Source organism: Nothoprocta perdicaria, unplaced genomic scaffold (genome assembly GCF_003342845.1).
Source record: "Nothoprocta perdicaria isolate Ctin4 unplaced genomic scaffold, notPer1 scaffold_121, whole genome shotgun sequence".
Lineage (NCBI taxonomy): Eukaryota > Metazoa > Chordata > Aves > Tinamiformes > Tinamidae > Nothoprocta > Nothoprocta perdicaria.
In genome coordinates, this window is record NW_020454328.1 from 101,927 (window position 1) to 115,044 (window position 13,118).

Below are 13,118 nucleotides of genomic sequence, written 5' to 3' on the forward strand. Positions count from 1 at the left end.
AGGGACATCCATGATGGCTCCAGACCTGTAATCCCAGCTGCATTTGGCTTTGCACCTGTGAGGATGCATCCCAGCAGCTTCCCAGGCTTTGCAGGGTGCTGAGCATCTGATATAACCTCTCTCTGCTGCTACCTACAGAACAAGCCCAGAACAGCCAGACAAGAGGTACGAAGCCACCAGGTATCTCATTTCTTTTTATTTTACTTTTTATTTTTTGGGCTCTCAAAAATGTGCACAGTCTGGATTGAGGTTACAACCTGGGTAATGCCTCCCTGCCTAAAAAAAAGGCAGTTACCATAACAACCTGACTCAGTGCTTCATTACCATGGCAATTCTCAGGAATTATTAAATACCGTGTATGTTTGGTGCACGCACTCTGGTACATCTGGTGCTAGGCTCAGGTTGGGATCCTCCCTCCCCTCTAATCTGTTTATCTATCTTACCTTAACTCTTTCATTGCACTCAGTCAAGACGTTAGGGCTTACCTGGGGGAATTTCTTTTGGATTATTCCCTGTTGCAACATTCCTTGTCCAGGATGGATTTTCCTAGGTGTGTCCAACCACCTCTTCATATCTCCAATTACAAAACTGATGCATTTAACCAAAGTTGAGCAGGCTGCAGGGCAGGAGGGAAAACTCTCCCATCTCCTGTTCCCCTGCTCTCCATTGGGAAATAAGAAACCCAGTTAGAAGAGAGAGCAGGGAAGCAGTCTGGCTTGGGGAGCTCCTGCTGGAGGTAGACATTAAAGTCACAGATCACAGAATGGTTGAGGTTGGAAGGGACCTCTAGAGAACATCTAGTCCAAACCCCCTGCTCCAGCAGGGACACCCAGAGCATATGGCACAAGGTGGCATCCAGGTGGGTTTTGAAGACCTCCAGAGAAGGAGACTCCATGACCTCCCTGGGCAGCCTGTTCCACTGCTCGGTCACCCTCACGGTAAAGAAGTTTTTCTTCACATGGAGATTGAACTGCCTGGGTTTCAACCTGTACCCATTGCACCTTGTCCTGTCACTGGCCACCACCAAGAAGAGTTCGGCCCCCTGCTCCGTACGTTCACCCTTGGACTCTGGACCCAAGTCCGGAGCCTGTTGCTCCTGGTGGGCATCAAGGAGCAGTTCCCATTTGTAAAGCTGCTTGGCTGGCTGTGTACATAGCTCATGGCTAAAACCATGACAGCCTTCAGAGCAAGAGTGAAGACTAGATGGACCCGTGGCTCAGAACAGCATAGCTAGCCCCCAAAATCAATGCAATTGCATTGCTGTCTTGTCTTTCACTGCTAGGAGATGAGTTTAAATTAAATTCAATTTCTGTCTTTCACTCTGTCACTGCTGTGCTCGTCACCCTGAGCACGTCCCTTCCCTCCTCATCTCTCTGCTGCTCTTCACAGCCAGCACTGTGGCTGTGCTTTAGTAGCTTATACAGCTCCTAGCTCCCCGATGAGGGTGGTAGCTAACGTACTAAGCAATGACTCCAAAAATCAAAATTCTGGCCTCCTTTTAAAAAAACTTACAAATGTAAAAAACTTACAGATAAAAAAACTTACAGATTAGGGGTCGACCTGCTGGAAAGCAGCTCTATGGAGAGGGACCTAGGAGTCCTGGTTGACACCAAGTTAACCATGAGTCAGCAGTGTGCCCTCGTGGCCAAGAAGGCCAATGGGATCCTGGCCTGCATCAGAAGGATGTGGCCAGCAGGTCAAGGAAGGTGATTCTGCCCCTCTACTCAGCTCTGGTGAGGCCRCACCTGGAGTACTGTGTGCAGTTCTGGGCTCCCCAGTATAAGAGGGATGTGGAGTTTCTAGAGAGGGTCCAGCAGAGAGCAACCAAGATGATTAAGGGAATGGAACATCTCTCGTATGAGGAGAGACTGAGTGAGTTGGGCCTGTTCAGCTTGGAGAAGAGAAGGTAAAAGAGGATATGATTAACATGTATAAGTTCATGAAGAGAGAATGTAAGGAAGAAGGGGCCAAGCTCTTCTCATTGGTGGCCAGTGACAGGACAAGGGGAAATGGGTATAAGTTGAAACACAGGACGTTCCATTTCCATGTGAGGAGGAACATCTTTACTGTGAGGGTGAGAAAACACTGGAATAAACTGCCCAGGGAGGTTGTGGAGTCTCCTTCTCTGGAGGTCTTCAAAACCCACCTGGATGCCGCCCTGTGCCACATGCTCTAGGTGTGCCTGCTTGGGCAGGAAGGTTGGACTAGATGATCTCTCGAAGTCCCTTCCGACCTTGAACATTCTGTGTGATTCTGTGTGTGATTTATTTCTTTAGAACCAGTGCCTATTGATGAGCTTGAACTAAAGCTGTGTGTAGGAGATGAGGAAACATGGGTAGCTGTGGGGAAAGGTAGGAGAAAGAGCAGTTAATATTGTCTGCTTTTATTACACAGCTCCTGTGGTAACCACCTCTTGCAGGACAGCTCCCAGAGAAAGATTTTGGGGTCTGAGATAGCTGCTCTTCCCCTGAGATCAGAGTATTATGGTGAACCTCAGTGCCCTCCCTCGCATCAGGCAGAACCGTTAGCACCATGGAGGGAGAATCCGGGCAGCTAAACCAGACTTCACCTTCTGAGCAAGCTCCAGGTTGTGATCTGCAGTTGGCTGCAGTCCCCTTCCATGAGTGCCCATCTGTTGCCTTCAGGAGCATCACATTCTTCCTCCATCACCATCACTCATGTTGCCTTTTGYTTCTCTCCACCGGAGGACTCAGGGGCACAAGAGGAATGGAGACTCCCACATCCCACTTCGTGGGAGGTGTCTGAGGATACTTGGTGAGCTCACTGCTGATCTTCTCCAGTTCTTTTTGACACTGGCTGGTGGACRGGTGGGCAAGGGCCAGGCTCCTGTGTAAATTGGAAGGTGGGTTGGAGTGYGGTGAACATACCTGGGCACTTCACTGATACCGCAGTAACCTGACAATGCCATCATACATTTAAGCCCCTTCCTAAGTTTTTTTGCGGAGCTGGGGTCATGGTGTGCATTGGGGGTTCTCTGCATTTCACCCTGATGTCAAGAAGCAGCCCATGACCAGCCGTCCTGCAATGGGAGCAGTTTCCACCCAATCTGGGACAGGTAGAGAGCTGTTCTTCCAAATTTCCATCCAGGTAGATCAGAGCAACTGCTGCTCCAGGATCCAGGATTCTTTCCCACAACAGAAGTGGAGCCAGGAATACTGTTGGCACAACAAATCTCAAATTGCTTCTACCTTACAACCCCAGGCAGAGATGTAATTCCAGCACAGAGCAAAGGTCAGGAGTCCTCCTTCTCTCACACAGTTTGGTTTTGACAGCTCATTGGGATCAGAAGGCTTGGAGATTTCAACTCGAATTCAGAAATCTTCCTTTACAAGATGCGTTTGCCGCATCCTTATGCACCTCTACACTTCAGCACTGGGCAGGTATTAATATGTAGATCCTGGCTACATATTATTATATTATATTTGCTAGTGGAAAATGATAATTGCACTGAGGGAAARAAAAAGGAGGGGGGGGAAGTTGGTTTCTGTTTTCAGTAAATACTTTTAATCAAGAGTTCAGCTCAAAGGTAAGATGCTTGTATTTATCCTGGGAAATACTGTGAAACACCTGAACTACAGACACACACATAGAAAGAAAATGAATGCAACACCACATTCTTTTGAAGTGGGGTTTTTTTTTCCCTGAATATTCACTCGTTTTCCAAAAACAAAAAAACAAACAAACAAACAAACAAAAAAAAAACCCAAAAAAACTCAAGGACTGTAACAATATAGCACTTGAAAAGAAGGCTGTTGTGTACAAAACCAAGCATGCTTTTTATTATTATTTTTGTTTAACTGGGTTCTTTCATTCCTTCGATGTAGAGTGAAAGAAGAAAGTGCCAGTTTGTTTAACAGAATTTCTCGGAAAAACAAGAACATGCTTTCCCTTTACAGGACTCTACCGGAAGATCCATGTTTGAGGTCCAAGAGAGAAACACACGGACACATTTGCAAGCATGCAGACTTTGTCGGCTGACCCACGTGCCAATTCCCTGCCCCATGGCCGAAGCCTGGTCCAAGCCACACATTTTGGTTTCCCTTTGCTTCATTTTTCGTTTTCTTGCTTTTAGTGCTTCCCCTCTCTCATTTTTTATTTTTTTTTTAGCCCTAACCCCCCAGGTAACAGTATCCAAGGTAACAGCAGAGAAGAGTCCGAATCTGCACATTATCACCATTTCTGCAAGTTTCATGCAAAACTTAAATCATTTCTGCATGCAACACAAGGCTGGTCACACCAGGCTGTGCTTTGTATAGCTCAGAGAAGACTTCCCCATTTGGCACAGAAGAATTTGGTCCTTGGGAAGCTCAGAAGGTCTCTGTGGACACAGATATGGTAGAAGGACCCCCACCCTTCTTGCCAGTCCCCACATGCCCCAAAGCTTGAGCATCTGCATCTCTGCACCGGTTCACTTGCCTACACAAGCCCGGCGACTTCAGTAAAGCCCCATGATTGCRGCACCCACGTCCTTGGAAGGTCTCCGGTCCTTCACCAGAAAGTTAATCATGCTCTCTGACTTGATGAGCAAGTTGCAGCCCAAAAAGAAGATGCCGAACATGACTGTCAAGGAGAGGACGCAGAGGACGGCGATCTGCACCACGCGGGTGATGTAGAGGCTCCGCTCGTCGGGCACGAGGACGGCGGAGCCACCGTCGTTGGCCAGCACGGCGCCCGTCCCGTTGCAGCAGGCCATGAGCATCCCCAGGCCCTGGGTCCTATTGGGGTGAGCCCCGGCCTCCAGGAAACTCTGGTTGAGAAAGGTCTCGTTCATGCTCCAAGCGCAATCCCAGATCTCCAGGGAAGGAAATGTTGGCTTCCACCTGCCTGCCGCTCAGGTCGGTGCCATGGGCTGGCGGGCTCCAAAACTCCTCCCTTCGTCTCACGCCGCTTCAGATGGAGGAGAAACGTCCTCGAGGAGCCCCCAGCAGGAGCCACGTGTCCCCTTACCTCCAAGGTGCCCCAAGCCAAGCGCACGGTGCCTGCAGCGCATCCGCCGCTGGAGCACAGAGCCACTTCCCGCGGGCTCCACAGACGCAAGTCCCGAGCTCAAGTCTTACCGTGTTCAAAGGAAAACCAGCAACTCCACCCCCTGGCAGCCCCCGCACCGCCTTCCCCCCTCGCAGCGCTGAGCGGGGCCAGACCCCCCCGGGGCACTGAATCCCCCAACCTGCCACCTCCCCGTCCATCCCTGCGCGCCGCGGGTCCCTGTCCCCCCGTCTCTCCTGGCCAGTGTGGCGCTCACGGCAGCTCTGAGCCACCCACTCGTTTCTCGGAGCATCCAGCCCCGCGCGGAGCTGCCTCTCGGCTCCCTGTGGGTGGGAGCTGCTTCCATCCCTCAACCCCCTCTCCCTGCTCATGCCGGGCACTTTTGAGCCCAGAAGAGGGAATGTGGATCCTCTTCCTTCCTCCCTTTAACCCTCCCCAAGAGGATATGGAGCTGTTGCACCCCTGGGTGTCCCTTATCTGTCTCCCCCAGGTCCTACAGCAGCATCACTGCTGTCCCCAGGCTGCAGTGTCCCAGTCCTGCCTTCCCTGTGGGTCCCTTCAGTCCCCCAGGTCAATCCCAGGGAAGTTTTGCAGCCACTTCATCCCAAACATTGAACAAGGGGTAGAGGGTGCCCCGCAGGTCCCTGTCCTCCAGCCCTGGCCCTTGACCTTGCAGGGAGCCGCTCTCGCCACCGAGGCTGCTACAGTCACTGTCAGCAGCATCCCAAAGGAAACACGTCCGCCAGGGCACATCCTCCGAGGAGGTTTTAATAAACCAGAGAACCAATGCACCACGGCAGCACGGAGGTGTGGGAGGAAGGCCAGGCGAGGGTGAGGGCCAGCTTGGTGCACRTGGTATCATGGGTTCCCTTTGGAAGAACAATTCTCCTTCCAAAGATTTCCACATTACCTCCATTTCACTTTTGTGACAGGTAGGGTAACAAAGCATTTGTTTGGGGTGAATTTCATGCTTTTTCCTGCTTGTTGTTTCTAACTTCCCCAGAGGGCTGCCTGACCCACGAGGCTGTGTGTGTTCCCAGAGCACTGAGGGATGCAAGAGGAGACGCTTTGATCCAACATGGATTTGTGCCCAGGCTTAACATGATGGCCAGAAGAAATCCCACTGGGAAAGCAGAGCATCCCAGATGCCGTGTGAGGAGCCCAGGAGGGATCTTCACTCCTCTCAGCTCACACTCCGGAATTGAAGGAGTTTCTGCTCCCTCTGGTGGCTTCAGCTCCAGCCTCTGCTGCCTCCTTCCCTGTGTGTCCCAGTGAGGATTCCTGCAGCTCACAACTGCTTCTCTTGAGCTCTTTCCCTCCGTGCCTCAGTTTCCCCATCTGTGGAACTGCACAGAATGGAGTCCTGGCTTTGGAGAGCAGCTGCTCCCGCAGGTACTTTGTGTGTATGCGTCTCACTCRCTGTCTATGCTCCTGAACAGGAATAATTTAGGAGGACACAGGGAGAACCTGCACAAGGGAGAAGAGAATCAGACTCAGATTATCAGATCCGAATCTGAACTTCTCTCCTCTTTCAGATGTCTGCTTGAAATCCAAAGTCCCAAAGAGCAGCTGACCACAGGCACCAGGTCCAGTTCTTGGTTTCTTCCTTGGCTCTCCCTCAGWTCCCAGCTTTAGGAATGGGGCTGTTCCCATCCCCACCAGTGGAAAAGGGTGGCTGAGAACCCACGTTTTCACCTCTACTTTTAGGCTCCCTCCTCTTCCCTTCCTCCCAGACATGGTAGGGTTAAAATCCAGGCTGCCTCCCTTGCGAGGGTTAATAAAAAGAAGTGAGCCAGATTTAGCAAGGAACTACCCCAGGGGTGGGAAAAGCCGTGAGGGTCCCAAACATTTCTACTGCATCCTGAAGAACCACGGAGCAAATAAGCCTGAGGGGGGCACTCCCCAATGCAGAGGGCCCCGCGGAGCCGTTTCCTAGTCCGGCCCCGCCGCTTCGTGTCATCCACCCGGCCCATGATTCATCCGTGGGCTGCTCAAAACCTCCGGCCACGCCGGGACCGCTCTGCGTTGCAGCCGTCCGGAGCCTCTGGCCGGGACACCATGGGAACGCGCTGCCGAGCCCTCGGCATCGCCGCCATCCTGCTCTGCATTGCCGCCGCCCGCGGTAGGTTCACGGTCCCCAGCGCTTTACGGTCCCAACCTAAACCCTCTGTGGCTCAAGGGCCAGTGTGGGAGGCAGCAGCTGTGCCCGTCCTTACTGTGTCCCTGACTTTTAAGGGTATTTCTGCCAGCATTGCTACACGCTATCATTTTTCTCTGAATTTTGGTGCTTTTCTTTGAAATCCCTGGTTTCTGGCTTTGGGCAGTTACAGGAGGAATGGAGCTTGCATTAAAAAAATAAACCCCGGTGCCCTGGGTGTGGAGAAAAAGCTAAAAAAAGTGACCGGGGTGTCTGTTAGGTGCTCAAACACTCCAGAAAAGAAAACTTGCAGTCCCAAAACAGTGCTTTTTTTTTTTTTTTTTTTTTTTTTTTTTTTTTTTTTTTTTTTTTTTTTTTTTTTTTTTTTTTTTTTTTTTTTTCTAGTTTATAAATCCCTCTTTGTTTTCAAGGCCCAACTCCAGAGGATTTGGGGACAATGCTGTCCCTAAGAAATCCCAGGCTAAATTCCCAGCACTAAAGTGTGCCTGTAGGAACAACGTAGCCCCATGGCTGCATAGGCAAAGGCAGGAAAGAGATGTCTCCGGTAGGATGTGTAGGAATTAGTGGGTGTTTGAACGTCGGGAGTGGAGGAGCGGAGTTTGGAAGGACGGGAGCTCTTCTGTGGGACCCACTGTGTGGGGGGCACCTACTAACAGCATTAAGGCAATGTGCAGTGGTACCTGAGCTCCATTTGGGGCATCTTCTCTACAAGAAGATCCTGGGAAAAAAGGAGGGATTCCAAGAAAATACAGAGCCCCAGGATGGCGCAGGCAGGAGCTCAGCAAGAAAAGCCCCCATATCCTTATTGTTTAGGCAAGCTGAGAGTGCTGGGAAAATGCAAGCAGGGCTGGTGTGAGCCTTTACGGATGTGAAGGCTSCTGGGTGCACATTCTTGCACATATTAACAGGGAAAAAAAAGAAAAAAAAAAGGGGGGGGGAAAAAAGTGGATTGTGTGGGGAGAAAGTTCCTGGAGAGCCTGAGTAATCGTCCCAGTATGGTGGGACAATGCTTGGCCGTTGGGCACCCAGTTCGCGCACTGGGACACCGTGACTCTTTCTTGTACTGTGGAGTCAGTCACCAGTCTCGGCGAACTAGATGTACCAAGATTTTATTTATTTATTTATTTAATCATCTATTCCTCRGGATCAGATTGTTATATGAGCCTTGCTGCTTTGGCACTAAGAAAAAAAAATATGCAACTTTAGAGTTTCAGTTTATTAGCTTTTGTGGCTGGAAGAACAAGCTCAAAACATGGTAGGAGAAAAAAGGTAGAAAACACAGGAATTATTATTTTAGGAGTCTTGTGATTTTACACTAATCTCTTAATGCAGGGGTTATGGATCTCCTGCCAGCAGTGCCCTGTGGCCTGGACGTTGCTGCAAGCAGCCAACGGAAAAGCCAAAGGGCATTGGTCTGGCTCTGGTGCAATCAAAGGAGTTGGACAGGGTGTCATTAACCTGCTGGTGGGACCCGAGCCCGGGTAGAAATCCTGAGGTGCTCATGGGGCTGAAAGCGCAATGCATGAAAGCAGAGCATCCTCCACTCTCCTCCTCCACATCCAGAGAGCTGGAACCGCCACTGGAGAGGCCACCAGGAGCTCGGGGACAGTGGCCAACACACCTGGCCACACCTGAGGACGCTTTCTGCAGGATGCCAGGGGCATCCGGGGCAGGAGGGCACCTCTGGGCGCTGCTCATGAAACGTTCAGACTGTAAATGGGTTGCACAGCTCTGGCATGGGAAGGTCCAGGGCAGGGATGGAGATGCGGGCAAAAGGGAGTGCTGAAGGCATCTCGTGGTGCTCCAGAGCAGCCACCACAGCTGGTGGTGGCAACCACAGGAGAGGAACCCTAGGACTGACATGCAGTCCAGTGGCAGGGGGATCTGCACCAAGCACTGGGAGCAGATGAGTCCTTTGGAAGAGAGGGACCTTTTGCAGCCCCTTAGTCCCAGGGCTCAGGTTTTGCCACATGTCCAGTTGAATTGGAGGCTGTCTAGGGGTTCCTTGGCAGGAGCAAGGTTGTAAATCCTCCCACATTTTGTCTCACAGGGTCTGGGGCTTATGCTGCAGTGGCCACAGAGCCCATCAACTATTTCTCCCCCATCAGCCACAGGGAAACTGAGGCAGCAGGTTGGGGACTTGTCTCAAGACCTGGGAATAGATGCAGGGATGGGCAGCAGTGGCTCCCATGTTCCCAAGCCCTGCGAGGGCCTTTCACCCTGTCCCGGCACCAGGAGTCTGGATGTCCCTGCTGTTATTTCTGCCCACACGCTGCAAGCAGCAGGGCACTGAGTGGCCAGAGCAAAATGTCCCCTGTGAGCCACATGAGGCCAGTCTTGGGAGCTGGATTGTCACTGGGGCTGAGCCCTGTGCTCAGCAGCCCTGGGCACTGCCCTTGGACTCGGGCATCACAAACCCAAACTGCTGTGTGCGTTGCAAGCCCAAACTGCTGCGTGTGCAATTCTTGCATTTTGGGCAGCCTGGTTCCTTAAGGGAGCTGCAGGTGGGAAACAAGGCTCAGTAACAGGCAGGATGCATCCCAGCTGGTCCCGGGCTCTGGCGAGTGGGTTTGGGTGGGTATAAAGGGGACAGCACCTTGGAGACTTGCCTCCTGTAGGCTCTGGCTGACAAAGCCACTGACTGAGCACTGATGCTTCATCACACAGGTGGGTATTGCTTGCGGGGGGATTGTGCCGGGCTCTAAATCCTCTCTGTGCTGCTGYTGCAGGGAGCAACATCTGCAGAACACGGGGGGTGACCTCCTGCAAGCAGTGCCTGGCCGTGAGCCCGCTGTGCGCCTGGTGCTCCGCAGAGGTAAGAGAGACCCCGGGAGGCTGCTGGCCATTCCTGTCCCTGCCCATGTCCTGGACAGGTTTAATACTGTTTAAAAGGAGCTTTTCTGTAAAATTTGCTGTTTTAAAAAGCCTTTTTACCCTGGGAGGATGGGGGTGAGGGGAAGTCTAGCCTTTCATAGAGGCCAGCATTAGAGAGGTAGCACCTGGTTTTATTTACTGAACTAAAGATGATGAGGGGGAAAAAAAAACACTGATTTTGGGAATCCTTGACCACTTATCACTTCCCTGCTTGCTGATCCTTTCCCCCCACAAAAATTGACCCACCTTTACAGCTGAACTGTAGCTCTAAATCCCTTTGCTTGGGTGGACAAATCTGCCAAGAAACCTTTCAGAAATACTGCCTGGAGGGTTTGTTGTTTGGGAAAAGCAGTGGGAAATTTCCCAATACTGATCACATCTGGTGAGCAACCAGCCCTGGGGGAGAGACTGTGGGGAGATGCAAACGAAATTCCTCCGGGGCTTGAGTGAGGTATTGCCTTAGAAATGTGGCTCTTGCGTGTGGAAAGGGCCCCAAGGAAGTTCCCTTCCTGCCAGAGCCTCCCTGTGCCCATCAGATATGGGGAGTTTTGCCCTTGCCATGCTCAGCTCCCAGGGTCCCTATTTTTCTCCAGCAAGGAGCATCTGGATATTGCAGTGGCCCTTGCCTGGCCTTCCCAGTCTCCTTGCTGTGTCCCTGTGCTGCAGCAGGGCCATAAATTCCCTTTCCTCCCATGTGCAAAGGTTTCCAAAAAAGGAAATATTTTCATTGCTGCTCTTGGGCAGAYGTGACAAGCAGCAAGGCGGGAGCCGCCCTGGCCCCTGCGAGCCGGGCTGTGCTGCCCCATCGCTCCCACATCTGGACCACATTGTCTTAATTTAGCAAAATGAGAGGTTTTTTTCCTGCGGGTTTGTTTAATTTCCCTGGGGTAGGGGAGGTCTCTGACCCTGCCCCCTGCTTTTTTTAAAGGGACCATGCTCTTATTTGTATCCCTCCGTTTCCCGCTGTACTTCTGCTTCAATCTGGCTTTTTTGCCCATGGAATGAGGGGATAGTGCTCATTCCTGCTCCAGCATGGGCTTGGACAGGGGCAAGAAGGAGGATTCAGATGTTTCTCCTCAGTTGCCTTGGTTGCCTTGGAGCAAAGCGGCTCACTAGGGGGTGATTTAGTGAGGCAGCTGGAGGTTTCAGCTTCATCTTTGGAGGTCTCTGTGGCCTTAGGTCCTCCCATGAGGTCTCCTGCAAGGCGGCAATGGGGAATGGCCCCAGGATGTGGGGTCCTGCAACCTCCCACTGCCGCAGGTACCTGGGGCTCTTGGATGTGATTGCCTCTGCCAAGCATCCCTGAATATCCATCCTCACTTCCAGGATCCTTTCCTGCTCATTCCCTGACCTCTTTTAGCTGAACTTGGCTGAAGAGGCTCCTGTGAGCTCTGAGCTGATGGTGATGTTGAGGGTTGCCAAGAAAGGGGAAGGATGTGGCCTTGCGGTTAACGGGCTACCTCCCTGGGTATCGCATCACAGCGACGCTGCTGAGCCTTGGACACGCTCGATGGCCTCAGAAAGCCTTAGAGCCCCTCTCTTTGCTCACCAGCTCTTCTTCCAGGTATCCTCCCAATAGGTATGGGGGGAGGGATGTCCCCCAGTAGGGACAGGGATGTATGTGATGGCATGATGGGGTCTGCTGTGAACCCAATCTATTTTCCAGTGTGGTTATAGCAGACAGGCATGCCCCTAGAGCTGCGTTTGTCCTGAGGTTTTGCACAGTTCCTTGGTTCCAGCCACAGGGGAGTCCCGCAATGCCAGCCAGAGTGGGCAGCTGGGTGCAAGAGAGCAAGTTTAGGCAGGGAGCTCATCCTGGTTACCACCAGCAACCTCTCCAAGCAAACAGGGTGGAAGCTAGAGGCTGTGGAGGAGGAGCATGTCCCTGATGATGTATTTTCTGGCTATCGGTTGAATTGAAGGAGGAGAAAAGGCAGATAAGGCCCCAGTTTCCAGAAGGGCTGTAGGCCAGAAAGGGCCTCCCAACGCTGTTTGCTTAAAACACACATAGTAATTTCTGGGCTCAGGCAGCCTAAGCATATCTGTCACACATCCCAAATAGCAGCTGATGTCCCAAGCTGAGGATTTCCCCCAGGTGCTATGAGGTTGCAGAGCTGGAGTTTGGCATCTCTTTGCCCCAGGAATAGGGAGCTGGAGAACTCAGTCCCAGATTGTGCTGCATCCTTTTGGCCAGAGGAAAGGCTGGGTTTGGGTCTGTGCGGGTCACCTGCCAGGAGGCTTTGCATGTAGCAAGATTTGGGCTTTGCTCTTCAAGAAGGGACCCAGAGGCCTGAGAAACACTTTGGTGGGAGCAGAGGAGCATCTGCTGCCCAGCTGGGATGTGCTGCTGCACATCCCCACCCTGTTGGGCTGGGAGGGAAATGTTCCCATATTTATCTTGGAGAAAGGCCATCAGCAGGACTGGGCAGGGGTGGGATAAACCCTGTCTGTTTGAGATGTGATAAGGGGGAAGGAGCTGGGAGGCTTTCTAGGAAACAAGGGATGGGGCTGGAAGTTCACAGTGACTTCAGCTTGGAGTTTTCCTGCCCCTGATGGATGTGTGACAGCTTCTCCCGCAGCTTGCTGGCCCCCTCGCTCTTTCACTCCTTTTTTGGTTCTCCTTTTCCCTGTCTGGCTCTATCTAGCAGGAAGTTGGAGAGCTGGAGATAAGCTTGACTGGTTTTCAGACAGGAACCGAACTTCATTTCATACAATGGGCTCAGCCCTACCAGGCCTGTTCCTTACTCACAGCAAGTTTAAGACTGCATGTTGACAAAGAGGCAGGGAAAAGCTGACTTTTCCTGAAGCTTAGAAAACCCCCCAAATGTCCCAAGCTTTGCCCTGTTGGCATTCATGTCCTGTCTCACCTTACCCTGGCACCAGGTAGGACCTGGTGCCCATGCCTGTTAGCTGTGCTGGAAACCCATCTTGAGGCTATTGCTATGAGGAGCCAGGAGGGTTTTCCCTGGTGAAGGATCTTCCCTATAGAAAAATGGACTGTCTCTTCTCCACCCCACCACCAAAGGGGTTGGTGCCTGGTCCCCTTGGCTGCTGACTCCATCCCTCCCCTGCAGGTCTT

General features: G+C 51.9%; 1 protein-coding gene across 1 annotated transcript; it reads right to left on the reverse strand.

Moving 5' to 3' along the window:
- Nucleotides 1-4,143: 4,143 nt before the first annotated feature.
- RPRML (reprimo like) lies at nucleotides 4,144-4,978 on the reverse strand. Its single transcript, XM_026054501.1, has one exon. The coding sequence runs from the start codon at nucleotides 4,790-4,792 to the stop codon at nucleotides 4,457-4,459; it is 336 nt and encodes a 111-aa protein (XP_025910286.1). The 5' UTR covers nucleotides 4,793-4,978; the 3' UTR covers nucleotides 4,144-4,456.
- Between the last annotated feature and the right edge of the window lie 8,140 nt (nucleotides 4,979-13,118).